This window comes from Aspergillus undulatus (genome assembly GCF_047715775.1).
Source record: "Aspergillus undulatus strain CBS 261.88 unplaced genomic scaffold BDV17scaffold_21, whole genome shotgun sequence".
Classification (NCBI taxonomy): Eukaryota; Fungi; Ascomycota; class Eurotiomycetes; order Eurotiales; family Aspergillaceae; genus Aspergillus; species Aspergillus undulatus.
In genome coordinates, this window is record NW_027396625.1 from 216,006 (window position 1) to 237,348 (window position 21,343).

The 21,343-nt window shown below is 51.2% G+C and overlaps 11 protein-coding genes across 11 annotated transcripts; 6 read left to right on the plus strand and 5 right to left on the minus strand.

The window, feature by feature from the left end:
* Positions 1-344: 344 nt before the first annotated feature.
* On the plus strand, positions 345-2,793 carry BDV17DRAFT_298255 (putative MFS transporter; the record flags this gene model as incomplete). Its single annotated transcript, XM_073763652.1, has 5 exons — positions 345-1,254; positions 1,309-1,636; positions 1,705-1,871; positions 1,924-2,600; positions 2,655-2,793. The coding sequence occupies exons 1-5, from the start codon at positions 994-996 to the stop codon at positions 2,791-2,793; spliced, it is 1,572 nt and encodes a 523-aa protein (XP_073616077.1). The 5' UTR covers positions 345-993.
* A 903-nt stretch (positions 2,794-3,696) lies between these two features.
* On the plus strand, positions 3,697-4,182 carry BDV17DRAFT_290893 (uncharacterized protein; the record flags this gene model as incomplete). Its single annotated transcript, XM_073762010.1, has 3 exons — positions 3,697-3,829; positions 3,910-3,959; positions 4,009-4,182. 3 exons carry the CDS (start codon positions 3,697-3,699, stop codon positions 4,180-4,182), a joined length of 357 nt encoding a protein of 118 aa, XP_073616078.1.
* An 880-nt stretch (positions 4,183-5,062) lies between these two features.
* BDV17DRAFT_78162 (NADH:flavin oxidoreductase/NADH oxidase) lies at positions 5,063-6,700 on the plus strand. The gene has a single exon (XM_073765128.1). The coding sequence runs from the start codon at positions 5,154-5,156 to the stop codon at positions 6,471-6,473; it is 1,320 nt and encodes a 439-aa protein (XP_073616079.1). The 5' UTR covers positions 5,063-5,153; the 3' UTR covers positions 6,474-6,700.
* BDV17DRAFT_78170 (polyubiquitin-binding protein UFD1) lies at positions 6,560-8,078 on the minus strand. The gene is made up of 3 exons (XM_073765129.1): positions 7,851-8,078; positions 7,496-7,795; positions 6,560-7,435 (listed from the first exon to the last, which is right to left on the minus strand). Exons 1-3 carry the CDS (start codon positions 7,851-7,853, stop codon positions 6,647-6,649), a joined length of 1,092 nt encoding a protein of 363 aa, XP_073616080.1. The 5' UTR covers positions 7,854-8,078; the 3' UTR covers positions 6,560-6,646.
* A 79-nt stretch (positions 8,079-8,157) lies between these two features.
* On the plus strand, positions 8,158-9,498 carry BDV17DRAFT_281505 (GYF domain-containing protein; the record flags this gene model as incomplete). The annotated part of the gene is made up of 1 exon (XM_073760033.1): positions 8,158-9,498. One exon carries the CDS (start codon positions 8,158-8,160, stop codon positions 9,496-9,498), a length of 1,341 nt encoding a protein of 446 aa, XP_073616081.1.
* Positions 9,499-9,537: 39 nt separating this feature from the next.
* On the minus strand, positions 9,538-11,350 carry rvb2 (RuvB family ATP-dependent DNA helicase reptin). Its single transcript, XM_073757755.1, has 3 exons — positions 11,284-11,350; positions 10,782-11,228; positions 9,538-10,724 (listed from the first exon to the last, which is right to left on the minus strand). The coding sequence occupies exons 1-3, from the start codon at positions 11,290-11,292 to the stop codon at positions 9,774-9,776; spliced, it is 1,407 nt and encodes a 468-aa protein (XP_073616082.1). The 5' UTR covers positions 11,293-11,350; the 3' UTR covers positions 9,538-9,773.
* Positions 11,351-11,703: 353 nt separating this feature from the next.
* On the plus strand, positions 11,704-14,168 carry BDV17DRAFT_78274 (uncharacterized protein). The gene has a single exon (XM_073765131.1). The coding sequence runs from the start codon at positions 11,790-11,792 to the stop codon at positions 13,989-13,991; it is 2,202 nt and encodes a 733-aa protein (XP_073616083.1). The 5' UTR covers positions 11,704-11,789; the 3' UTR covers positions 13,992-14,168.
* On the minus strand, positions 14,169-15,683 carry BDV17DRAFT_78264 (putative alpha/beta hydrolase). Its single transcript, XM_073765130.1, has 5 exons — positions 15,435-15,683; positions 15,330-15,369; positions 15,079-15,203; positions 14,458-14,957; positions 14,169-14,377 (listed from the first exon to the last, which is right to left on the minus strand). The coding sequence occupies exons 1-5, from the start codon at positions 15,641-15,643 to the stop codon at positions 14,346-14,348; spliced, it is 906 nt and encodes a 301-aa protein (XP_073616084.1). The 5' UTR covers positions 15,644-15,683; the 3' UTR covers positions 14,169-14,345.
* Positions 15,684-16,074: 391 nt separating this feature from the next.
* Positions 16,075-17,975, minus strand: BDV17DRAFT_262187 (uncharacterized protein). The gene is made up of 3 exons (XM_073757756.1): positions 17,759-17,975; positions 17,423-17,583; positions 16,075-17,347 (listed from the first exon to the last, which is right to left on the minus strand). The coding sequence occupies exons 2-3, from the start codon at positions 17,466-17,468 to the stop codon at positions 16,743-16,745; spliced, it is 651 nt and encodes a 216-aa protein (XP_073616085.1). The 5' UTR covers positions 17,469-17,583; positions 17,759-17,975; the 3' UTR covers positions 16,075-16,742.
* Positions 17,976-18,977: 1,002 nt separating this feature from the next.
* On the plus strand, positions 18,978-19,862 carry BDV17DRAFT_290901 (TMEM53 family protein; the record flags this gene model as incomplete). The annotated part of the gene is made up of 1 exon (XM_073762011.1): positions 18,978-19,862. One exon carries the CDS (start codon positions 18,978-18,980, stop codon positions 19,860-19,862), a length of 885 nt encoding a protein of 294 aa, XP_073616086.1.
* Positions 19,863-20,138: 276 nt separating this feature from the next.
* BDV17DRAFT_290902 (uncharacterized protein) lies at positions 20,139-21,177 on the minus strand (the record flags this gene model as incomplete). Its single annotated transcript, XM_073762012.1, has 2 exons — positions 20,139-21,019; positions 21,111-21,177. The coding sequence occupies 2 exons, from the start codon at positions 21,175-21,177 to the stop codon at positions 20,139-20,141; spliced, it is 948 nt and encodes a 315-aa protein (XP_073616087.1).
* Between the last annotated feature and the right edge of the window lie 166 nt (positions 21,178-21,343).

The window sequence follows — 21,343 nt, forward strand, 5'->3', positions numbered from 1 at the left end:
CCATATGAAGCCGCGAATGTGCGAGGATAGAGTGTGGGGTGCAGTGTGGGAGACTGTGGGACTGTGGGAGGCGTGACTTCTGACTGGATGTCTTGGCACTCACTCTCTCAAACTGCCGACTTGTCTCCCGAAATCCTTCCACGTCTCGTCCGAAACGAAGCTCAAGTCGCCGTCTGGGCTCGCTGCTTGGCATATCATTCGGCTGCTTCTTCGGAATTACGGGCCAGAATTATGCCTCTATGCCCTCGGAATTGGTCCCGAATGAACCTGATGCACTCCTTACGCAAACTGCTTGTGAGAGGACACCAATCCCTGTGGGATGGCACCTGTCGCTATCATTGCATATCATAACAACTTCTGATGATGACCGTTTGTATTCCCTCAGTCGCCACACTGGTCATTCTAGCACAAAGATCGTCGATACCCTCCTTCACCTCGCGCAGTAGCCTGGAAGTGGATGGTTCAACCGCAGTGCGGACCATGGCCGAATCCCGCTTAACCGAAATACAACAGCCAATGATACATTTTCCAAAACAATTCGCTCCAGGTCCTCGTCACCGGCAGATGTTTTGGTCGTCGTAAGCGATGGCATCCACAAATTACTGCAGTATGACTCGTTCGTTCTGTGGAGACTGGATAATACCCGGTGTCACGCTCTCCGCAAATTTCCCCAAAGTGCTGGTTTTTCGAGCAGGCACTGACCCACAGTGACATTCCCCCCGGGGAGAAGCCTGGAGCGATGATAGGCCAAACAGCCGTACCCCAGCAGAGTCCGGGACTTCCAATCCCTCACCATCCGGCTGAGGTTGGGGTCTTTGTCCAGAGGGCGCTACAGCTGCCTGTTTCTTATTCTCGCCATCATCTTCCCTCGCAGCTGTCGATACATCATCTCCCTCTCGCCCCTCCAAGACCAAATACCAGGGACAAGCTTAGGGGATAGCCGGTAGAGCCCCTGAAACGACTTCGAGCGCCTTTTCCTGTTGTTCTTCCAACATGCCTACGTCTATGGAAATGCAACCCAGTTATACTGTGGAGGGGCCATCGGACACTAAAGCCTCTCCGCCGTTGTCTAAAAATGATGTTGATCTTATAGAGAGCACAGAGCCTGGTATCCCTTCAAGATATGCCGACCTAGTGGCCTCTCGCATCTCAAAGGCACATCGTGACTTCTTGATGGAGCGGCATGGTACTCTGGAGCTGGATCCTATTCCCAGCATGGACCCTGCGGATCCATACAACTGGCCTGCTTGGAAGGTGAGTTGCCGTTGTCAATCAACCAGACGGAGTTTATCTAATGGTCCTTGATAGAAAACCGCAAATCTTGTCCTAGTAGCCTTTCACGCTTGTATGGGAACGTTTGCAGCTGCAGGTATCATCCCTGCTTATGCGACGATTGCAGAAGATTTCGGCGTTACTCCTCATCAAGTTACTTACCTGACTTCCCTTCAAATCGCAATCCTTGGTGGTGCACCTTTGTTCTGGAAACCCTTGTCAAACCGATACGGCCGGCGTCCGATATTCCTCCTTTCCCTGATTTGTAGTTTGGTTTGCAATATCGGGTGTGCGAAGTCCCCTGACTATTCCTCAACTGCCGCTTGCAGAGCTCTGCAAGCGTTCTTTATCTCTCCTGCTTCAGGTATGAATTGACCAGCCGGCATCCATTCAAGCTTCCCAAACCAGAATGCTGACTATAGCTCCCTACAGCGATCGGCAGTGGTGTTGTGATGGAAACATTCTTCAAAAAGGACCGGGCCAAGTATATGGGTGTGTGGACCTTGTTAATCACGCTCGGAATCCCGTTTGGGCCCTTCATCTTCGGGTTCGTCGCCTACCGGGCGGGATATATCTGGATCTATTGGGTCCTGGCGATTGTAAGTTTTCTCACTTCGAAAGGGTATCTAACCTCTGCTAACGTAGGGTCAGATCAATGGGGTCCAGTTTATCCTGTATCTTTTCCTTGGTCCAGAGACCCGCTATGTCGGGAGCAATGAAGACCCCAAAGAACCTGTCTGGAAGAGAGAGTATCTCAGAGTCCGACGAATTGACCCGACTCCTATCCATTGGACCGAGTTCATCAAGCCCCTCGGACTGTGCTTCCGCCCGTGTGTTATGGTGCCTGCTGCTGCGTACGCCATGATCTTTCTCCTCAGCAATGTTCTGGCCACGGTTGAAGTGCCGCAATTGCTGCAAGAGAAGTTCGACCTCAACACGGAGCAGCTGGGCCTGCAGTTCCTGGGACCCATTATCGGCTCGCTCATTGGAGAGCAGCTGGGTGGACGGGTGTCCGACATGTGGATGAACATGCGTGCAAAGAGGGCTCAAAGGAAACCAGAACCTGAATATCGGCTCTGGCTTAGTTATCTTGGCTATGCCTGTTCCATTGCTGGTATCGTTGTCTTCCTTGTTTGTACCGAGAAGGCCAAGCAGGGCTCGTGGAACGTCTCACCAATCATCGGCATTGGCGTCGGCGCCGCCGGTAACCAGCTCGTAACAACCGTCCTTATCACATATGCGGTGGACTGCCACCCTGAAGATGCATCCAGTGTCGGTGTTTGTATCACGTTTGTGCGGCAGATCTGGGGTTTCATCGGGCCGTTCTGGTACGTTTTGTTCGGCAGGCTTGCGTTGCGTTGCGATTACTGACGGTTATCCAGGTTTCCGATCATGTTCGAGGACATCGGTCTCGCTGCGAGCGCCGGCGTCTGCGTGGCGCTTATGGTCGGAGTCAGTGTCTTACCGACAATTGCACTGCAATGGAAGGGACGCTCCTTTCGCCCGGCGGCGGAGGAGTAGCCTATACTGCTAGATATCGGTGATATGGTTAGCATGCGACAACAATGGCGTATAGAAACGGACGTTACGGATCTAACATAGAGGCACGTTTGGCTTGAAATGATATGTCTGCAATAGAATAGAAGAGGACAAGAATAGACGAAGTTCAGACAGACCAGGAGATCATACGATCCCGCTCGAAGGGGAAACACTTACTATAAACATAGCCCTGGCGCGAAATTGTCGGGAAGTAAAATCAGACCACCTCATCTCATAGCTCGTTCGGGATTCCGATCGGCTGCCCGAGCGGAGCTAAAGTAACGGGGTTGTGGCGGCAGAGCTTATTGTTGCCAGCTGCTTTTCTGCTTGCCATCATATCGAGTCTGAGAATGATTTGAGAGCTTCGTGCACGATTTAGCGCGGCAAACGAGAACGAGTCCCATTGACTTCTATATCACGAAGAATCCGAGAGCTTTTTGCTGAGTATCTCCTATGGACATTTGATAGCGGGTAACATGTGGTCCGCCGGGATAAAGTCATATCCACATCTCTTCTCCTCGACTCTTACAGAGTACTACTCAAGGCGAATTCGGTATCGGTACCTTGTTAATCTTGTTGCGAAGCATACAGCGCCAGTTACCGGCTAATGCATTCCATCTCGATCTCTTCTAGGTACCCTTTCTTCTGAATGATGTAAACAGACAGCTATCGCAACCTCGGCGTTGCCTCGGATTCTCCGAAGTATCCAATGTCTTGCAGTGAGTGTGGGGAGAAAGTGTGGGGATGTGGGAGGGAATACATACAAACCTTAGTTACCAACACTTCCATGATCACCATTCAACATACTCTGTACAGGGCACCTCCCTCCTAAGATCACCAATACGACTCTATCAAAATCTAATCACCACATCAAATACTTTCAATATGTCCACCCCAAAAGGCCCCTTCACCCTCGTCACCGTCAACACGGCCCCCGAGCGCGCAAAGCGGCTAATCGGCCGGATGGCCGAGGCGCTCTCGGACCGGTATACCATTGTCCATGTGGATAACTGCGAGGGTATGCATCTCTTCTCATACGTGTAATCTGCCTGAGGGCGGATGAAGTAGAAGAAAAGGATACTAACAGACCATCAACAGCAATCGACCAAGTCGCCGCCAAAGTAACAGAGCATAAGCCTGACGTCTTGGTATGTTATTCTACCATAGCTACGAGCACAAGTACTGATATATCTACAGTTCAGCGCCTCAATGTGGTCCGCCGAACAAGCAGCTGAAATCCAGTCCATCGCGCGCTCAATCAAGCCGGATATCAAGCTGCATGCCATTCCGCAGGGTCTACAGGTTGAACGTGGGCCTGATGCGATTGTGGAGTATTTGGTTGAGCATGTGCCAGGGCTTTTGGATCAGTAAAGAGACTTAGGTTAGTTGGGCCTGGCATGGAGGGGTGGGGTTGGAAGTGATGGAGGTTGAGTAAGATTTAGACGTGGATGTATGAGCTATTCGGTTATGTGCTTATGTACTTACGAAATAGATAATGGGATCGGAATATAGATCTTTAGCAGCTATGATGGCGCAGTGATCATGTTTCCTTATACTGTTGTCTCATGGCTTTGGACCAAGTCTGTCTGTCCATCGAAGCCTTCGTTCTTGTCCTCAGAAATAAGATAAATCAACTGCCTAGAGTGTCAGGCGTTTAGAACAATATGGTTTGTTACCTGAAAGTTGTGGATCACCCAACCTCCTCGCCTCCTGCGAAGAGCATAATAATAGAAGTATCCTGTATGGTTCTTGCCCCCGGGCATGGATAGACTTCCCGCACCCTGCATTCAGTCAGGTAGCTTCTTATTGCTCTAGTCGTGAAAGTTTCCCCCCTGAGATTCCAGTTGACTGATATCTTAATCAATCTTGTAGCTGTTGTATACTATGGCATCCCTGACACTAGGTACTGCTCGTAACTGAAATATGTACAAGCTGGAAAACTTATTGTGCTGCTCAACGTACCAGCGTCTTGGTAGCGCTATATATAATCCCCTTCTCCCAGCTGAGTACCTAATACATAGTAGGTCTAAGTATGTGATTGGGCTGTTTGGATCGGGTCGTACTCTGTATTCGGCATCGGCACGCCTGAGCACCTCATTTTTGAAGGGTGAGCGTGACTCCCCGCCCGGGCGCGGAGAGAATGCATCAAAAGGGGCATAGCGGCTCCGGGGTTTTGGTAAAGAAGAACACTAATTTTAGATCGTTCTGCAGGGCGATTTGTCAGCTCCGGTATACTCGCTGAAGTATAAGGTTGTACAACGTCGACCTTGAAAGCATAGTGCACAAGATCTAGACTTGAAAACGAAAAGATCTCACAGAGCATCTGCAAGACGCCATCGACCATGTCCACTGATCTCTTGACCGCACCATCCCCTGCCAACATCGGCGCCGAGGGGATACCCTACTTCACACCCACCAACAACCCCGGCGCAGCCCTAGACCCAACATCCAAGTCAACACCAACGCTCTTCCGCCCCCTGACAATCCGCGGCGTCACGCTAAAGAACCGCATCATCGTCGCGCCCATGTGCATGTACTCCGCAGCCGCAGACCCAACCTCCCCCTCCATCAGCGCATTGACAGACTACCACATCGCGCACCTCGGCCACTTCGCACTAAAAGGCGCAAGCCTAATATTCACCGAAGCCCTAGCTGTATCCCCCAACGGCCGAATCTCGCCTAACGATGCAGGCCTCTGGCAGACTGGCCCAGACTCCGAACAATTCAAGGGCCTCAAGCGCGTCGCGGACTTTGTGCATTCCCAGGGCGGCAAGCTCGGTGTGCAGTTGCACCATTCTGGGCGTAAGGGGAGTACCGTTGCGCCGTGGTTAGCGGCCGCCAAGGGGGTTCGGAGTCTCAAGGCTGATGAGGGTGTTTTTGGGTGGCCTTCTAACGTGGTGGGACCCAGCGGCGGGGAGGAGAATATTTGGGATGGTGTTGCCGGTGGTGTATCTTCGTCGTACTGGGCTCCTAGGGAACTGAGCACGGCTGAAATCGAGGATATTGTGAGGGCCTTTGCGCACAGCGCTGAGGTTGCCGTTCAGGCTGGTGTTGATGTTCTTGAGATCCATGCTGCGCATGGGTATCTCATCCATGAGTTCCTGAGTCCCGTGACGAATTACCGGCAAGATAAGTACGGCGGGAGCTTTGAGAACCGGACGCGGATTCTGCGTGAGATTGCGAGCGCGATTAGGTCTGTTATCCCGGAGTCTACGCCGCTGTTTCTGAGAATCAGCGCGACGGAGTGGATTGAAGAGTCGGCTATTGCTGAGGAGAGAGGGAGCTGGGATATGAAGTCAAGTATTGAGCTGCTGAAGTATCTACCCGAGCTGGGGATTGACTTTCTGGATGTCAGCTCGGGTGGGAATCACCGGGACCAGAAGTTTCAATTCTTCTCGGACTACCAGGTTGAGCTTGCTGGGCAGCTGCGGAAGGAGATCAAGGCTGCTGGGGCGAAGACACTGGTGGGTGCTGTCGGGTTCATTACGGAGGCGGAGGCTGCGGCGCATATTGTAAAGGGGGCGGATGAGGAGGGGGAGGAGCCGAGGGCTGATGCAGTCTTGATTGCCAGGCAGTTCTTACGCGAGCCGGAGTGGGTGCTCAATGCTGCCAGGAAGCTGGGTGTTGAGATCGAGCACCCTCACCAGTTTAGCCGGGCTTAGAGATGAATAGATATCAAGAAGATATGGTGGTGTCTTGAGATAGAGTATTAGGTGAAATATCACGCGTGCCATTCTAGACGCATAGCTTCATCCTAAACCTGAAAACACAAAAAGCCACCCACTGCATGCGCTTGTCCCTGCGCCAAATAGAGTACCATTATTCTATTTCCCCCTCAAGTAGGCGGGGTACCTGTCCCTTCTATACCTTTCTTTTTCGCCCGGAGTGATTGGCCAGTCCCCTGGAAGCGAGGCTTCTCTTCCTGAACGACATTTCCGCTCTCGTCTCGTTTGGGTACCGGCTTGATGGCATATCCGAAGAACAGCTGGTTGGGTGGTAAGCGCAGTGGTTGCGGGCCATTCGTGGTTCGAGCGGGCGGGGGGTGGCTGGAGCCTGTCGCTCCTGGAACAGGAGTAGACGCTGTGGGTGTGGGTGTCTTGCTGCCCTTCTTGGCATTCAACCGGTGGCCGCTAGATAGGAAGTTGGACGATACTGCTCGTGCACCCGCGGCGGCGTCGGTGGATTCTGGTGCGATAGCAGCGTAGTTGATCGACTGGGCCATAGTGCCGTGTGGGTGAAGCAATCCGCCAGCTGGCAGTCTTCCGCCGACGACGCTTCCTGGTGTGCTTGTGCCGCTGGGGCGCTGCGGCTCCTCGTACCCGACGGGTGGCGCAAAGTCAACTTCGAGATCGGTCTCCAGGACTGAGATGGCATTTGTTTCAGTGTCAGGTTTCGTTTCCAGCACGGCCATCTCAAACACTTGGTCATTATAGGCAAACGTAAAGACATCGTCCTTCGTGAGGCAAGAGAAGTTTCGGAAGGCATTTTCCAGCACCGCCTTGGGATCGCTGATATCGAGGAAAGAGGTGGATTGTGCTTGGAGTTTGATGAACCGGCCGGGAGGAAGGTCAGTCGATTTGATTTGTAGTAGGTCACCGGGTTCGAGAAGAAGTGTCTGCATCAGCTGGAATGGGTAGATGTTAGCATAGGCCTCCTGCCCGGCGATTTGTCACCTCCAGCTCACCCAGTATGGCAAGTAAATCTTCCCCTCTTCAGCGATAAACTCCAGCACGCCAGCGTGAGACATCTTCTCTTTTGCACCATTATGTAGCTCGAAGAGCATAGGGTATGTAATGTGTAGTCGGGTCAACTTGTCCAGAGCACTGGGAGGCATGATAACTTTGCCGCCGTGGTTGACATTCTCTCTCTCGGGGCCGGGCATCATAGCGACAGGATAACAACGATAGTATTCATCAAAGCGGCGTGAGGCGCCGCCTCGCAGCATTCCATCCATGGGATCGTCGTCCCACAAACCACTGCGAAACTGTTCTGGTCAGTGTGTACTGTGCTGACAACGCTGCCAAACGGTCTGCACATACCATGATGGATAGGAGATGTTGTGATCCCAGAAATTGATCCTATGTCCTGTTGAGAGAAAAAAAAAATCTTCAAGCGCTCTGAGGATAGAGACAAATGTGAGCTCTGAGCTCAGCTCGTAACAGACAGGTGGAAGGAATGCGGAAGAGAGTCCGGACTTCTTTGATCGCCCGCAGTGACGCAAATGGGCTCCACAACGATTTTCCGACCCGACCCCAGACCAGACAAGCTCAGCAACGGAGTGCCAAAATTTACCATTTCCCACTCTCTGGGCCTGCTGGAACCCTTCCATATCTCTCTTCTCTACACATGTCTTCCTCACTACCGCGCCCGAAAAGGGCAGGCGAAGATTACGCGCGCACCCACCACGGGGAAGATGTCGAAGACGGCCCCTCTAAAAAACCGCGCTTCGACCTCCGAAACCCATCGACTCTCGCCCCCGACGCGGTCGACGATGACGCAGTATTAGACGCAGACGAGTTTGGGCGGCGCGGGCAACAAGTCCGCCGCAAGGCCGTCAACCTAGATGGCTACGAGTCGGACAGTGACAATGAAGGCTTCGAAGCGCGGTCCTCGAAGAAAGCAAAGCAAGCGGAAGCAAAACAGGAAGCGGATGACGATGACATGTTCGCGGAGCTACAGGAGGACTTTGGCGGAGAAGACGTAGACGGCGACGCGGCACTGCGGAAGAATAAGAAGAATGTGCGATTCCTGCGAGATGACGAGATTGAGGGGCAAGTTGCCTCGTCGAAGAGTGGGCGGACGTTGCGAGTGGACTTGAGCCAGGGTGGTGATCAGGTCAATGTCGATGAGGACGACAGTGAGAGCGACGTTGCGGAGGAAGACCGCGCGAGGGTGGAGACTGGCATTGACGAGGAACTGGGCGCCGGGTCGAATAAGAAGCATGCGCCGTTGCTGGATGCGTTCAACATGCGCACTGAGCAGGAAGAGGGTCGATTCGATGAACAAGGGAACTATGTTCGGAAAGCGGCCGATCCTGATGCTGTGCACGATTCATGGTTGGAGGGAGTCTCGAAGAAGGATATTCGACTTGCGAAGGAGGCTGCTGACAAGAGAGAGGCCGAAAGGAAAGAGAAAGACCGCTTAAATGATAGTGTCTTGACGTCAGATGCTCTTAAAGCTCTTATCACGCAGCTACAACGTGGCGAAACTGCATTGGATGCACTGGCAAGGATAGGAAAGGGGGGTCCAAAGAAGCCCAAATGGCAAGCAAAGAAGAATAAGAACCGCAAGGGTGACCACGACACAGATATGGCGGAAGATGATCCCAAAGAATCAGCGAGGAAGCAAGCAATCGAAGCCGTTACGGAGGCTGCCGACATTCTGATGGCCAGAGGACAAGCCGAAATTTATGATACCGAACGCGAGATTCTTACAAGGCAATACCGTCGCGAGACCGGCGAGGAATGGGTCGACCCCCCACAGGACAGTGATACTGAGCCTGCGGATTCTGGGACTGCCATGTGGGAATTCCGCTGGTCTGATGCCCGTGATGGTGGTGTTGTACATGGACCTTACGATGGACCCACGATGGAGTCATGGAAGGGCGCAGGCTACTTTGGTGAAGGTGTCGAGTTCAGGAAAGTGGCAGATGGTGGAGATTGGAATAACAACGTCAGCTTTGTATAGTAATGGTGCTCAAGTGTTGAGCACCCATGTGATACCAAATCCTGAACCATTAATAAATTCATTATGTAGACCGAGAATCAACCCAAACTCAAACATCAAAATACCCGTAGTGAGCCGCAAACAAGCGCCAGGTTTATCGTACATAAAACAGTCGATATGGTCAATAGCACCACGAAACCGAAGACAGCTTTTCAGTCATGACCACAGGCCACCTGTATATCAGATACTCCATCCATTGAACACCGAAAGATTCTAACAGCGATTGTGGAAATTGTCTATGAAATCTCCATGGCATCCCCATTCGAAGCGGAGAAGTTTACATTCCCTTGATCGCCGATGAATCGTTGCTCATAGGCATTGACAAACTTGACACTGCGAGCAGGGTCGTAGAACAGTCGGTAGCTTCGTTGGACATCGTCGACGCCGACCTCCTTGGCCTTCCGCTTTTGACTGAGAAGATGTGATGTCGTGATGATGTTGCTAGCGTATCTGAGATTAGACTCCTGACCAATCTTGGTCAGAAGAGCCAAAGCATCAGGGGAAAGGTCGATTTCTTCCTCCTGAGCTCGGATCGCCAAGATCTGTCTGATCTCGTCGGCTGGATAAGGCTGTGTGCTCACAATGACGACGCGGTCCAGGAAGTCAAGAGGCAAGCCATGAGGAGAGGTGTATGTAGTTCCCCGAATCTTCGAGTTACCGCGGTTGCTTGCCATGATAACAATAGGAGCAAGCTCCGCCTCCAGAGCCCGGTTAATGTACGAATAACACTCAATGTCAAGCATGTGAACTTCATCGATGAATAGAACACCTGGGATGATCTCCGCCTTGCCTTCTTCCTTCCACTCAGCAACCTTCGTGTTGATCTGGTCCCTAACCTCACTCCTGATCTCACCGGTGTCACCGGAGAAGAGAGCCAAGAAACCTTGCGAGCGCGAGTTGATGACATCAATCTCATGGAGGCTCACTGTGTGGACGATCTCCTTTCGGACCTGAAGCTCTCCTTCCGGACATTGAACAAATTTGACATCAGCGCCCATCGCATCGTAATCGCGAGACCGAGCATAAGAGCGTCCCAGCTTGGTGATCTTGCCTGACGACTTGTCGATCGAGATAATGTCTCCGGCCATAACTCTTTCCTTTGTCATAGAATCGATCATCTTGGTGCCCATATCGTAAATCGTCTCCATGTCAGTCGTCTTGATTGTGAGTTTTCCTTGTTTGTTTCCCTGTACCGATTAGTATGATGCAATCACCAATCTCGCGTTACTCTGAGTTTCACTTACACCAGTGACACTCCGGTCAATCTGAATTTCAACTACTTCACCCTCAATGATCTCACTCTCCTCCTTGATCCGCACTCCGATAGACTTCCGGAAAGCCTGTGTCAGGGCTTCTGTCTTTGACATCTCCATTGAAAAAATCTCGGATGCTGCAAGCATGGTAAACGGCACGTCAGAGCCGAGAGACTGTGCCATTCCCATGGCAATGGCGGTTTTTCCTGTGCTTGGCGGGCCTGCAATGAGGACCGCTCGTCCAGCAATTTTCCCTTCTTTCACCATCTGAAGAATAACTGCGGCTGCCTTACGAGCCTTCTCCTGGCCAACAAGGCCTTGCGAGGCCGCCCTCGGTTGTAAGGAGTCAGTATCGACACCGAGTCCTCTGATATGTGAGTGCGCAGCGATGAGGTTCAGACCCCGGAGCTCCTTGGACTCCGCGACGGTAGAAATCGGCTATTGTGAAAATCAGCAAGCCGGAAATGAACGTCGAGAAGCTGGAAGTACCCACCGCAGCCATGATAGAAGATGTCAGTGTTTTAGAACCTGCTCAACAAAACGAACTCGACTGTAAGGAAGCTGAATGGTGTCTGACCGCAAGCCTTCTGATTCCGCAACGCGAAACCTTCACAGGCCGACGACCTCACCGCCCGGCATAATTTCCACCACGAACGCGTTCGCCGTGGCAACAGTCGACGGAAGTCCGCTGAAGTAGAAGAGCAAACAAACTTTCGATCTATCAAATTCACCTTTCGTTCCCTCAGCAGACTTCAATCCCCTGGTCACTTCATCAATCCGGTGCAGTCGTTGATGACTCGCGTCTCGCAGGTCATCATTTGGCCTTGAGATTTTTTCTCCCTCTCTCAACTACTCCGTACTCAAACAAAAAGAGATGCCCTCCCACGAACCTTAGAAATGTGAGTTTCAGTACACGTCCCAGGTTTAGAGCCTTTCCATAACCAATTTTCTTATGGCTTAGACGATCCGGTCACTTTCTCGAATTCTCGACGTTCTGAAATGGACCCCACGCCTCCCCTCTCGCGCGACCCCCGCTTAAATCGCCCTTCGTTATCTACTAGATTGAGCGAACATGGGGAGGTACCACACCGACTTCCTGCAGGCCCCAGGCAGCCCTCAGTGTCAGACCTTCAGAATGACGTGTCATGTGACGAATTTATTCGCGGCATCGCCGACCTGATGCGACTGGTGTTTTATGAAAACACGAACAAATCCAAGAAAGCGGAGATACAAAAGAAACGATCGGAGACGGAAGAAATGCTGCGAAGGGCTAAAGCTCTATCTGCATTCCCCGCGACTTTGGAAGGCCTCGAACATACTCGGACAGAGGGAAACAGGGCCCTAGTCGAAATTGACGATAAGATCAAGAATCAAGATACCCAGCGTCAACGCTTGCTCGCCCAACTTGGCAACATATGGGCTGCAGTTGCAAACTCCAAATCCTCGCAGGCCGAGGACCAGGTGCTGCAGCTGCAGCAAAGTCTGAAATCGGCCAACGATAAGATCTCAAGCCTGCATGGGGACATTGCGGGCTTGGTCAACCGCAACAAGGTAATCGATAACCAGTTGAGTGACGTCCTTAAGAGGTTGGACGCTCAGCAAGAAAGGATCAATGCCCAGAAAAAGTCACTCGGGGGCTACACCAACTCGTGGGCTTTAGTAAATAATGATGTGGATAAAATGAAGAAGGATCTAGATCCACTCAAAAAGGGCTTAGATGAGTGTGCCATCCGCGTCAAACATTTGGAAGAAAAGCGGACTCAGCCAGTCAATGGAATAAATGCCGATACCAGAAAAGCTCTCGACGAGTTCTCGGTTCAAGTGAAGACTCTAGAGCAAAAGGCAGCGGGATTCGCTGAGCAAATTGGATCACTATCATCATCGTATCAAAGAATATCGGATCTGCCCAATCAAGTCAATGGAAAGCTCAACGAACAGCAGCAAAAACTCAGGCAATTTGCCGGCAGCACGACGACTAACCCACGACTGGCAAAAGTGGAGAATGATGTGCTCTCTATCAATGAAAGATTCAAAGAGCTACAGGATATCTGGAGCACCAAAGACATTTTGCAGTTTGCTCAAATTGAGGAGGTGCAAGAGAAATTGAAACAAACTCAGCAAGATCATGACCGTCTTGATGAAACTATGAAAGAAACGTTGCTGAGGACCCCCAAAGAACCAATTGACACGAAGGTAAATGGCCTACTGGCTCAAGTCCGGGAATTGAACGATCAAATAGCGCAAATTGAAATTGTGAACATGGCCATACAATCTTTGGAAGTGAGATACAACAATGTTACCACGGATGGATTGGCGCAACACATGCTCGGGGCGATGCGTGAACTTTATCCTACCCCAGACAGAATCCTAGAAGATCTGACCGGGCACAGGCAGCAGCTGCAGATGCTGCGCCAGAAGACAGAGCAATTAGAGACCCAGGTCAAAGTTCCTACGGTGCCGCCCAAAGACTTGCAGACTATCAAGTCCGAACAGGAAGATTTGCGACGCGCACTGGGGGATGTTCTCCAGCGATACGAGGGAGTCGATCAACAACAAATACAGCTCATGCAGACGCGTTTGGAATCTCTTGCAGAAAATCAACAAACGAACAATATTGCGCTCCAACAAAAGCAGATCGAGGGCGAGGAAGTCCTGCAAGAAATGAAAAACGAACGCGAGTCTATAAAAGACCGCCTGACGTCCCTGCAAGGCGATCTCGAGAAACTGAATTCCGAATGCGCCCAGCCCAAGCCCAATGCCGTCAGCGAGGAAGACATGCGGTCGCTAGAAGGTCGCATCACAGCACTCGAGGCGAGCACGACGCAGGGATACGACAAACTGAAGTCTCAGATTGATCGTCTGAAGAAGACAGTACGGGCGCAAGACGCTCCTTCCGAGCGCACATCTCAACAGCCTGACTCTACTTCAGGAATCCAGCCACCACCACCACCACCAAGACCTGACCTTATCGACGGCAATCTCGGAATGAGGATCAAACGTCAATACCCCTCAGACGATGAAAGATCGCCAGCACCAAACTCTCCCCGGTCACCCAACTCGACAGCCACCTCTGCTCTCACACAGAGTGAGCTACGGGAAAGAAAGAAGAATAAGAAGAAGAATAAGAAGAGAAGGCTTGAGGGCCAAGCCCAAACTCAACGCCAGCTTCTGACACAAACCCCAATTGAGATTGATGACTAGACAATCTCAACAACTCCAATGTGATGGGCTGACTGGGTCAGTGTTTTACTCTCTTTCTTCGATTCTTCTGTGTTACTACCTACTTGTTTGCTCGAATACCCCGAACCACCCGCTTTGTCTGCTGGGTGGCGCGAATTGAATACAATACCAGGCATTGGCGTTATTCGGTTATGGAAGGTCATGGCCCGGAGTTCTACATACGTCCTGTATCCACAATTCCTTTCTTCTCAACCCCAACCTATTTAGTTCGGTTTTGGAGGCATTGTTGCTATCTATCTCTTTCTATGTAGAGTATTGTCAATCAAATGAACAAACATAAAGTCTAATCAAACAATAACCCGCCCAGCCGAGACTTTAATCCTTCTCCTTTAGGAAATCAACAACAGCTACAACCAACCAGTAAGTCAGCCTACCATTCTGAACCACAAATAAAAGTTCAAATTGGTAAGAGGATACAAAAACTCACCCCTTCTGAACCCCTCAGGATTCTCCGAGATAACCCAATGCCCCCCTTCAACATCCACAACCCTCGAATCAGGAAAAAAACCCGTAATCGCCCCAAACGTCTCCTCCCCAACATACCTACTCTTCGTCCCCCTAACAACCAGTGTCGGCCCCTCAAACTTCACCTCCCCCGGCGTGGCGAATGGAAACTCCCCCATCCCCTTCAAGGCCCTTTTCAACGTCCCCAGCGGAACACGGAACTTCATCGTTCCGTCCTCGGTGGAGCGCACTAGATTCGTGAGCAGGAATTGCCGGATGGGGAGGGACGCCTCGTATGAAGAGAGGATCTTGTCTGCGTCGGATTGCTTGGAGACGTTGGCGGATTCGATTTCGCGCATGCCTTCGATGTATTTTCCGAAATCGGTGCGCAGGGCAGCGAAGACGGGGGCGTTGTCGACGGGGATTAGGGAGGAGATGAGAGTTGGTGAGGTTAGGGCGGCGGTCATGGCGGCTTTGGCGCCCCTTTGTTTCGACGGCGTGAGTATCAATGCCAACTAGGTTGAACGACTTCGTCCGGCCGGGTATGGTAGTGCTGGCGGGCTGGCTGGACCCGCGGGGATGTGAATGGAGGTACGGTACGTACATGGAGTGACCGATAAGAACACACTTGAAGAGATCATGTTCTTGGATGAACCCGACTACATCGTCCGCCATAACGGTGTAGTTGTGCTCTGGGTCGTGGAAGGAGTTGCCGTGGTTGCGGAGATCCTACAACAAGCGCCGCAACGGATTGCGTCCCGATTACCATACTGAATTTGCGAATAGGCGGCTTTGGACGAAGAACCCGCCAACCAATATAATATTGGGGAATGAGACGAGGGTGGGTAAACCAACCACAATATAAACCTCACGCTTCAAATCACGTGCGAGAGCCCTGTACTCGTTAGTTCTTTGTACCAATCGATTTCGAACACAGTAGGCAGGGGCTTTTGAACAAACCGGCTTATGCTCCTGTTATTCTGCTTCGAGCCGAAGAGGCCATGGAGGAAGACAATTGGGTTGCGGGTTGCTTGTTCTTTTTCTGGGCCGAAGACTTGGTAGGAGAGGGAGGAGCGGAGGAGTCGGGGTGTTGTTGAGAATAGCCTGATCCTAGTACCTACGCTGACTCTTGACGCGGCTCTAAGGGCTATCCGTGGTGAGAAGAGCATGGTTAGGCTGTGACTTCTCTATGTTACTGTTGAGTCTATAGATTAAGATGAATTGGTTATGACGCGGGTGGAAATCTCCGCCGTATCTTGGCACGTGACTACGGGGTTATCCCATAGGTACTGCGCATTTGGTAGCTGACTCTGCCCTCGATAAAACATCTTTCTCGAATGAAGGTCCCCGATGGACTCGTGATCGGCATATGCAGAAAGATCAAGGGGTGTAGTATCAGAAGATAATGGTTGAGGTTGTCACAATGGCGGAACTGAGCCGTAGGTGGTGCTAGATTTTGCCGCCGTCAACAAATATATAGCCATAACACTTGCGGTATCACGTCGTTGACACATCTTTATCGAAAGCAACCGTGGGACAGTATGTCAGCTTAAGGGTAGGAATCATGTTATAGTTAGGGATTGATTCAAGAAAGGTGATATTTCATGGAAATTCTTTTTAGCCAGCAGCTTCTATTCTTCTGTCATAGACCGTATGAAAACCTAATCACAAAATGTCCGGAGAAACCGGCACAGTACCAGGCTCAGCCATATTTAAGCGACCTCACTCACTGAGAATGGATGACAAGGTCGATTTGGCCAGCCAACAGATGCTCCGCTCCATGCAACTTGTGCTTCACACTATCATTCCGCTCGGATATCGCACTTCGACGCAGCGGTACATGGTATTCTGGCCCGGCGTATTCCGTACCTGTTCACGGTCCGGGTTGCCGAGAAGTCAAGTCTGCAGCGAATCTGGCATCCGCTCCGGAGTGACATTCTCAACGGTAGTTCTATCGGGGACGGCTCTGAAAGGCCGCGGTCATTAGGGGTTGGTGGTGTAATTCTTGTGTAAGATCGTGAAGCAAAGCTGGGTGTGTAGGCCGTTCCACAATTAGTGCTCCCATTGATGATGCTCATATTCTATTGATCTCTCCGGGTTAGCTTTGTGACATTGCTTCTGGAACTCCAACACAAGAGATGAAACGAAAGACCGCAAGAACCATCGATAAACAAAGCAACATCAAGGACGGAAGTGAAGAAAACCGTGAAGAGCAAGCCCGAGATTTACTAGGATATAGAGGGATTGTTTGGCGTGACCTACCTAGACTCAAGCGAATATCTCGTCTTTATATTTCTCCCGGTAGGCAGCAGCGATCTGTTCCATCCCCGATGAATCCGGCACGACATCGAAGGAGTTGAGGCTTTGGGTACGGAGGTGCTCTTGGTTCAAGGGACCGCCTTTCCGATCACGCATATACTTCAGCATCGCAAGAAGATCGCTCATGTCTATCTCGACTTTCCGGTCTTGCCCTGGTGTGAACATCCATCGGATTTTGCGTTTCAATGCCCACTTTATCGGTGCGGCGTAGATAATGACATTGTCCCCTCTGAACAAGATGATATTTTGCTTCAAAGCCTTTCGAAACAGGTGTATCCTCGTCTCTTTGGTCACATAGGACGCCATGTTTTCGTTCGCCCAATTTTCGCGGAATGTGAATCTCTGCGACACCCGGAGTATCGCCTGCTCTAGTGGCGCTTTTATGTCCTCGTCCGTCGCCCATTCTGGATCCAGGAGATAGTTGAGGTCTTTTGTGGTTTCTCGGTTCTTGAGATAGTTGACGGCCAGGAATCCGCCGGCGGTGATCAGTTTTATGGGCGCAAAGGCGACGATGAAATCAAATCTCCCCAATTCCTCATCGAGAGCCTGGAGCGCTTTTGCTGGTCAGAATTGAAGGAGAACGCAAGGGTCGCTAGAGACCGTTCGGCTGAGAATAACAATGGACGTACCTTCCTGAATGGCATTCGCGTCCAGAGACTGTCCGGGCTCGGACATTGTCACAGCTCGCAGTCACAGTCTCAGGATGCTCGCGTCAGGTGGATGGAATCGAATCGGGTAAAGGAGGGACTGCAGTGGGCTCTGAATGGGGAAGTGAGATGGAGCTGTGGACCTGGAGAGCAGACTGGGAGTCAGTGACAGAGGCAGAGGTAGTGTCGTTGAGGGTGGACAGGACAAAGGTACGAAGGGAATTCAATAGTCTGGTCTGGTCTGGTCTGGCTGTTTGCGAAGGTACCCCGCATTGCTTGGCCGTCCACCACGATGACCTCTACAGACTGAGTACTAACCTGTCCTGCGATGACTTGCATTTGCTCTAGACTGAGCTCCAATAGTGAGTTCGTTCCTTTCGGTCTTGCTAGCTTTTGCGACCTGACCATGGCGTGATCCAGGGAAGCAGTTCCAGCAGGAAGTCTTGTCCGGGCCGTACCTTTTTCGACGCTAGCAAAAAAGCTGCCCACGCTATTCACTCGCTTCCACTCATTCACTCCGACCCGCCTCCGACGAGCTCCTCTTCTGTACATCCGTCCATTTAGTCCAATAACGGGGTTTCGCCAGCTTGTCCCGCAAAGTCAAACACCAGCAAGGGGGGCAATCAATAATCCCAGATCTATAGACTTTTATTTGGACCTGGTGGGGAGCGTGGGGAAGCCGCACATGGTCTGCGACCGCAACCCCAGAGGCCATCTTCGGTCCCCGGTCCACGATCTGTGTCCTGTGCGTCGTCGCCAATTCTCGAATGGTCTGGACTCCGAGTCTCAGGCTCGCTACTGCCGATTCCTTGATAAGAGCCTCACCGGAGCCAGGAATCAAATTTGAGCCTCTGAGATGCCGCCAACTCAGAGCCAAATGCAGATCATCTCGCTGGTGACACAGTTTCCTGCTTACTAAGGCGTCCAGGCAGTCCATACAGGCGTTAAGAGTAGTATCCAATCCACCAATCTCTTGGATGAAACGCTCATATGCATCTCGCCCGGAGGTTTTGCCAAGCCCACGCACCAAGGTAGCCCTGGTTGCAAAAAAGCCCATGATCATTCATGATAAATGAGAACAAGCTACTGGAAGCTCATTACGACTCTATTGAGTCGCACCTTGGATGTCGCTTGTTTCTTGGTGGAGCTCAGCATTTTGGATCCTCAGAAACTGACATATGGTGGCCGTTCCCTTTGGGCCATCACTCTGCCCAGTAAAGGACACGTTTAGCATGCACCAGCGGTGATTTTTGGAGATATAATGTTAGAGAACTTGAACAGAAACGATCTCTTGATACTCGGTGCAGCTGCACATGTCTAAACGGATATGGCGCTTTCCCAAGTTGAGCACTAGCGGCATCTCATATCCCCAAGCGTTCGTCCCGAGGTCACGGCAACTTCTGCAATCAATCAACCATCCCTCCCACGCCTGTCGCTCTTTATATCATTCATTCGCTCCTTGACCGTCACTCCTTGATCTTAATACAATCACTTTCTCTATATCGCACTCGTACAAGTGATTCCTCGAAATATCGTCATGGCGGCACCCTTCCAAAAAGTAAACCATCTGGCTCCGTTCACTCAGTTATCTCCATGCATATATGTCCAAGAACCCGACCTTTCTGTTCCCGATACAGGGAATCACCCCAAAATAATCGTCGTTGCATTCTGGATGAACGCCTTTTCACGATCGCTAGTCAAGTATCTTGCCGGATACCGAAAGCTGGCCCCTCACGCTAGAATCATCTTCATCAGGACATCCTCGTCTGAATTCATCTTCCGTCCCACAAAGCGCGCTCAGTATGTCCGCCTGGCGCCAGCCGTCGAGGCCCTACGTGCTCTGGACCCGGACGAGCCTGTGTTCGTGCACATGTTCTCTAACGGCGGAGTATTCGCCGCTACAAATCTCCTTGAAGCGTATCAAACAGCCACAGGCCACGCGCTCCGTGTCTCGTCTACAGTCATTGACAGTGCGCCCGGGATAGCTTCTCTTTCCGCGTCCATCAAGGCGTTCTCGTACATTCTGCCCAAGAGATGGATCCTGCGGCTTTTCGCCAAGGCGCTTTTGGTCGCTTATTTGACGTCTGTGTTTGTCCTTGGGAAAGTTGTTGGGAAGTTCTTTGGAGTCCGGGACGCGGTCAGTGTAGCTCGGCGGGTTATCAATGATGGCCGGGTTATGCGGGGGCTCCCTAGAGCGGGACTTCCGAGACGGTGCTATATTTACTCCGATGCGGATGAGCTTGTCGACTGGAAGGATGTGGAGAGGCATGCCGATGATGCAGAGTCCAAAGGCTTTAGGGTTCGTCGAGAGAAGTTCCTAGGATCAGACCACGTGGCTCATATGAAGGCTGACCCGGAGCGGTATTGGCGTACGGTGCAGTTATATCTGAATGGTCCTGAATTGGAGAAGGCTTCGACTTAGGGCTGGCGCTGGCGTCAGCATTTCACACTTTCTCTTACTCTACTTTTATTTTCTTATCCTATTTTGGAGATTTTAAGACACTTGCTTGTACTTTGGTTATCCGATACCATTATACTTCTGCATATCGAACTACACATAATGTTAGAATATATAGACGAAGATATAGCTTTGTTGAAGAAGCTGCCGCTGAAAATCGACCTAATATACATCATCAGCAGTATATCAAATCACACATATACTAAATCAGGGCCCAAAACAACCCCCCAGACATCCTACCTACCTCCCCTTCAACTTCTCCATAACCACGCCCTCAGCCTTAACATTCGGCACAATCCCCGCAACCCCATTGAGGAGACCTCCCTCACACCGATTAATCTCCATAAACCTTCCACCCCAAGAATAAATTACCTCCCCATGCCGCATCCTATCAACACAAAGCATAACCACGCTCCGCGCCACAACTTCAGGCTCCTGCACTTCAGCCCCAGATTGCTTCACTATGTCCTCCGGTACGATTCCTGTTGCTGTCCAGGAGGGTGCTATCGCGTTTAGTCGGATTTTGAAAGACTCTTGTTGCAAGTCTGTATATAGACCCCGGAGCAGGCCTAAAACGCCGTGCTTCGCGACGGTGTAATCTGCTGCGCTGAAGTCTTGAAAGGAGGATGCTGATGCTGTGACGGTTATACTCGGCGATGTCTCTCCTCCCTCGGTAGAAGATGAATTTCGTCGAAGATAGTAGACGCTTAGTCGAAGCGTATATATCACGCCCAGAAGATTCACATCTAGCACGCGGAGATCTGGCGGGGCGAGGCGTGCGCCGTCTTCACCAGCCGTGTCGTTCCCCTCATCATAAGTATCAAGACCACTCTCAAACATCTCCTCAAGAAAGTTACTCCGCGGCCCGATCCCCGCATTCGCAAGGACATGGTCTATCCTTCCGAAGTGCGCCACGCCACGAACGAAGAGGGTCCGAATACTAGCCCAGTTTGAGACGTCAGTTTGAATGTAGAGGAGGTTGTCAGCGTCAGGGAGCTTGTTCTGTTGTTGTTGTTCCTGGAGGAAGGCCTCGGGGAAGGGATTCACATCCCCGGCTATGACTTTTGCGCCGAGAGAGAGGCACAGCGTTACGGTTGCTTTGCCGATGCCGGATGTGCTTCCTTGCCTTTGTTAGACGGTTAAGGTTGGAGCTGGATTTGGGGATTGGGGCAGATTGGATGTGGAAGCGGAAGAGGGCGTGGAGGTAGGTACCTGTTATGAGGACGACTTTGTCTTTGAGTGAGGTGAGTGATTCGAGGGAGATTTGGAATTCGGTCATTTTGTGCTAATGCTTAGGAGCTTTACCGATACGGCCTGTGATGTTTTTCTTTTGTTGAATAGATGTGGCTGATGTAGAGATAATCTCTTAAAAGGGCTTGCAGACCGAGGTATAGAAATGCGGGGAGAGGTGGGGGGTTGACATAAGTCTATAACGACTAACATGA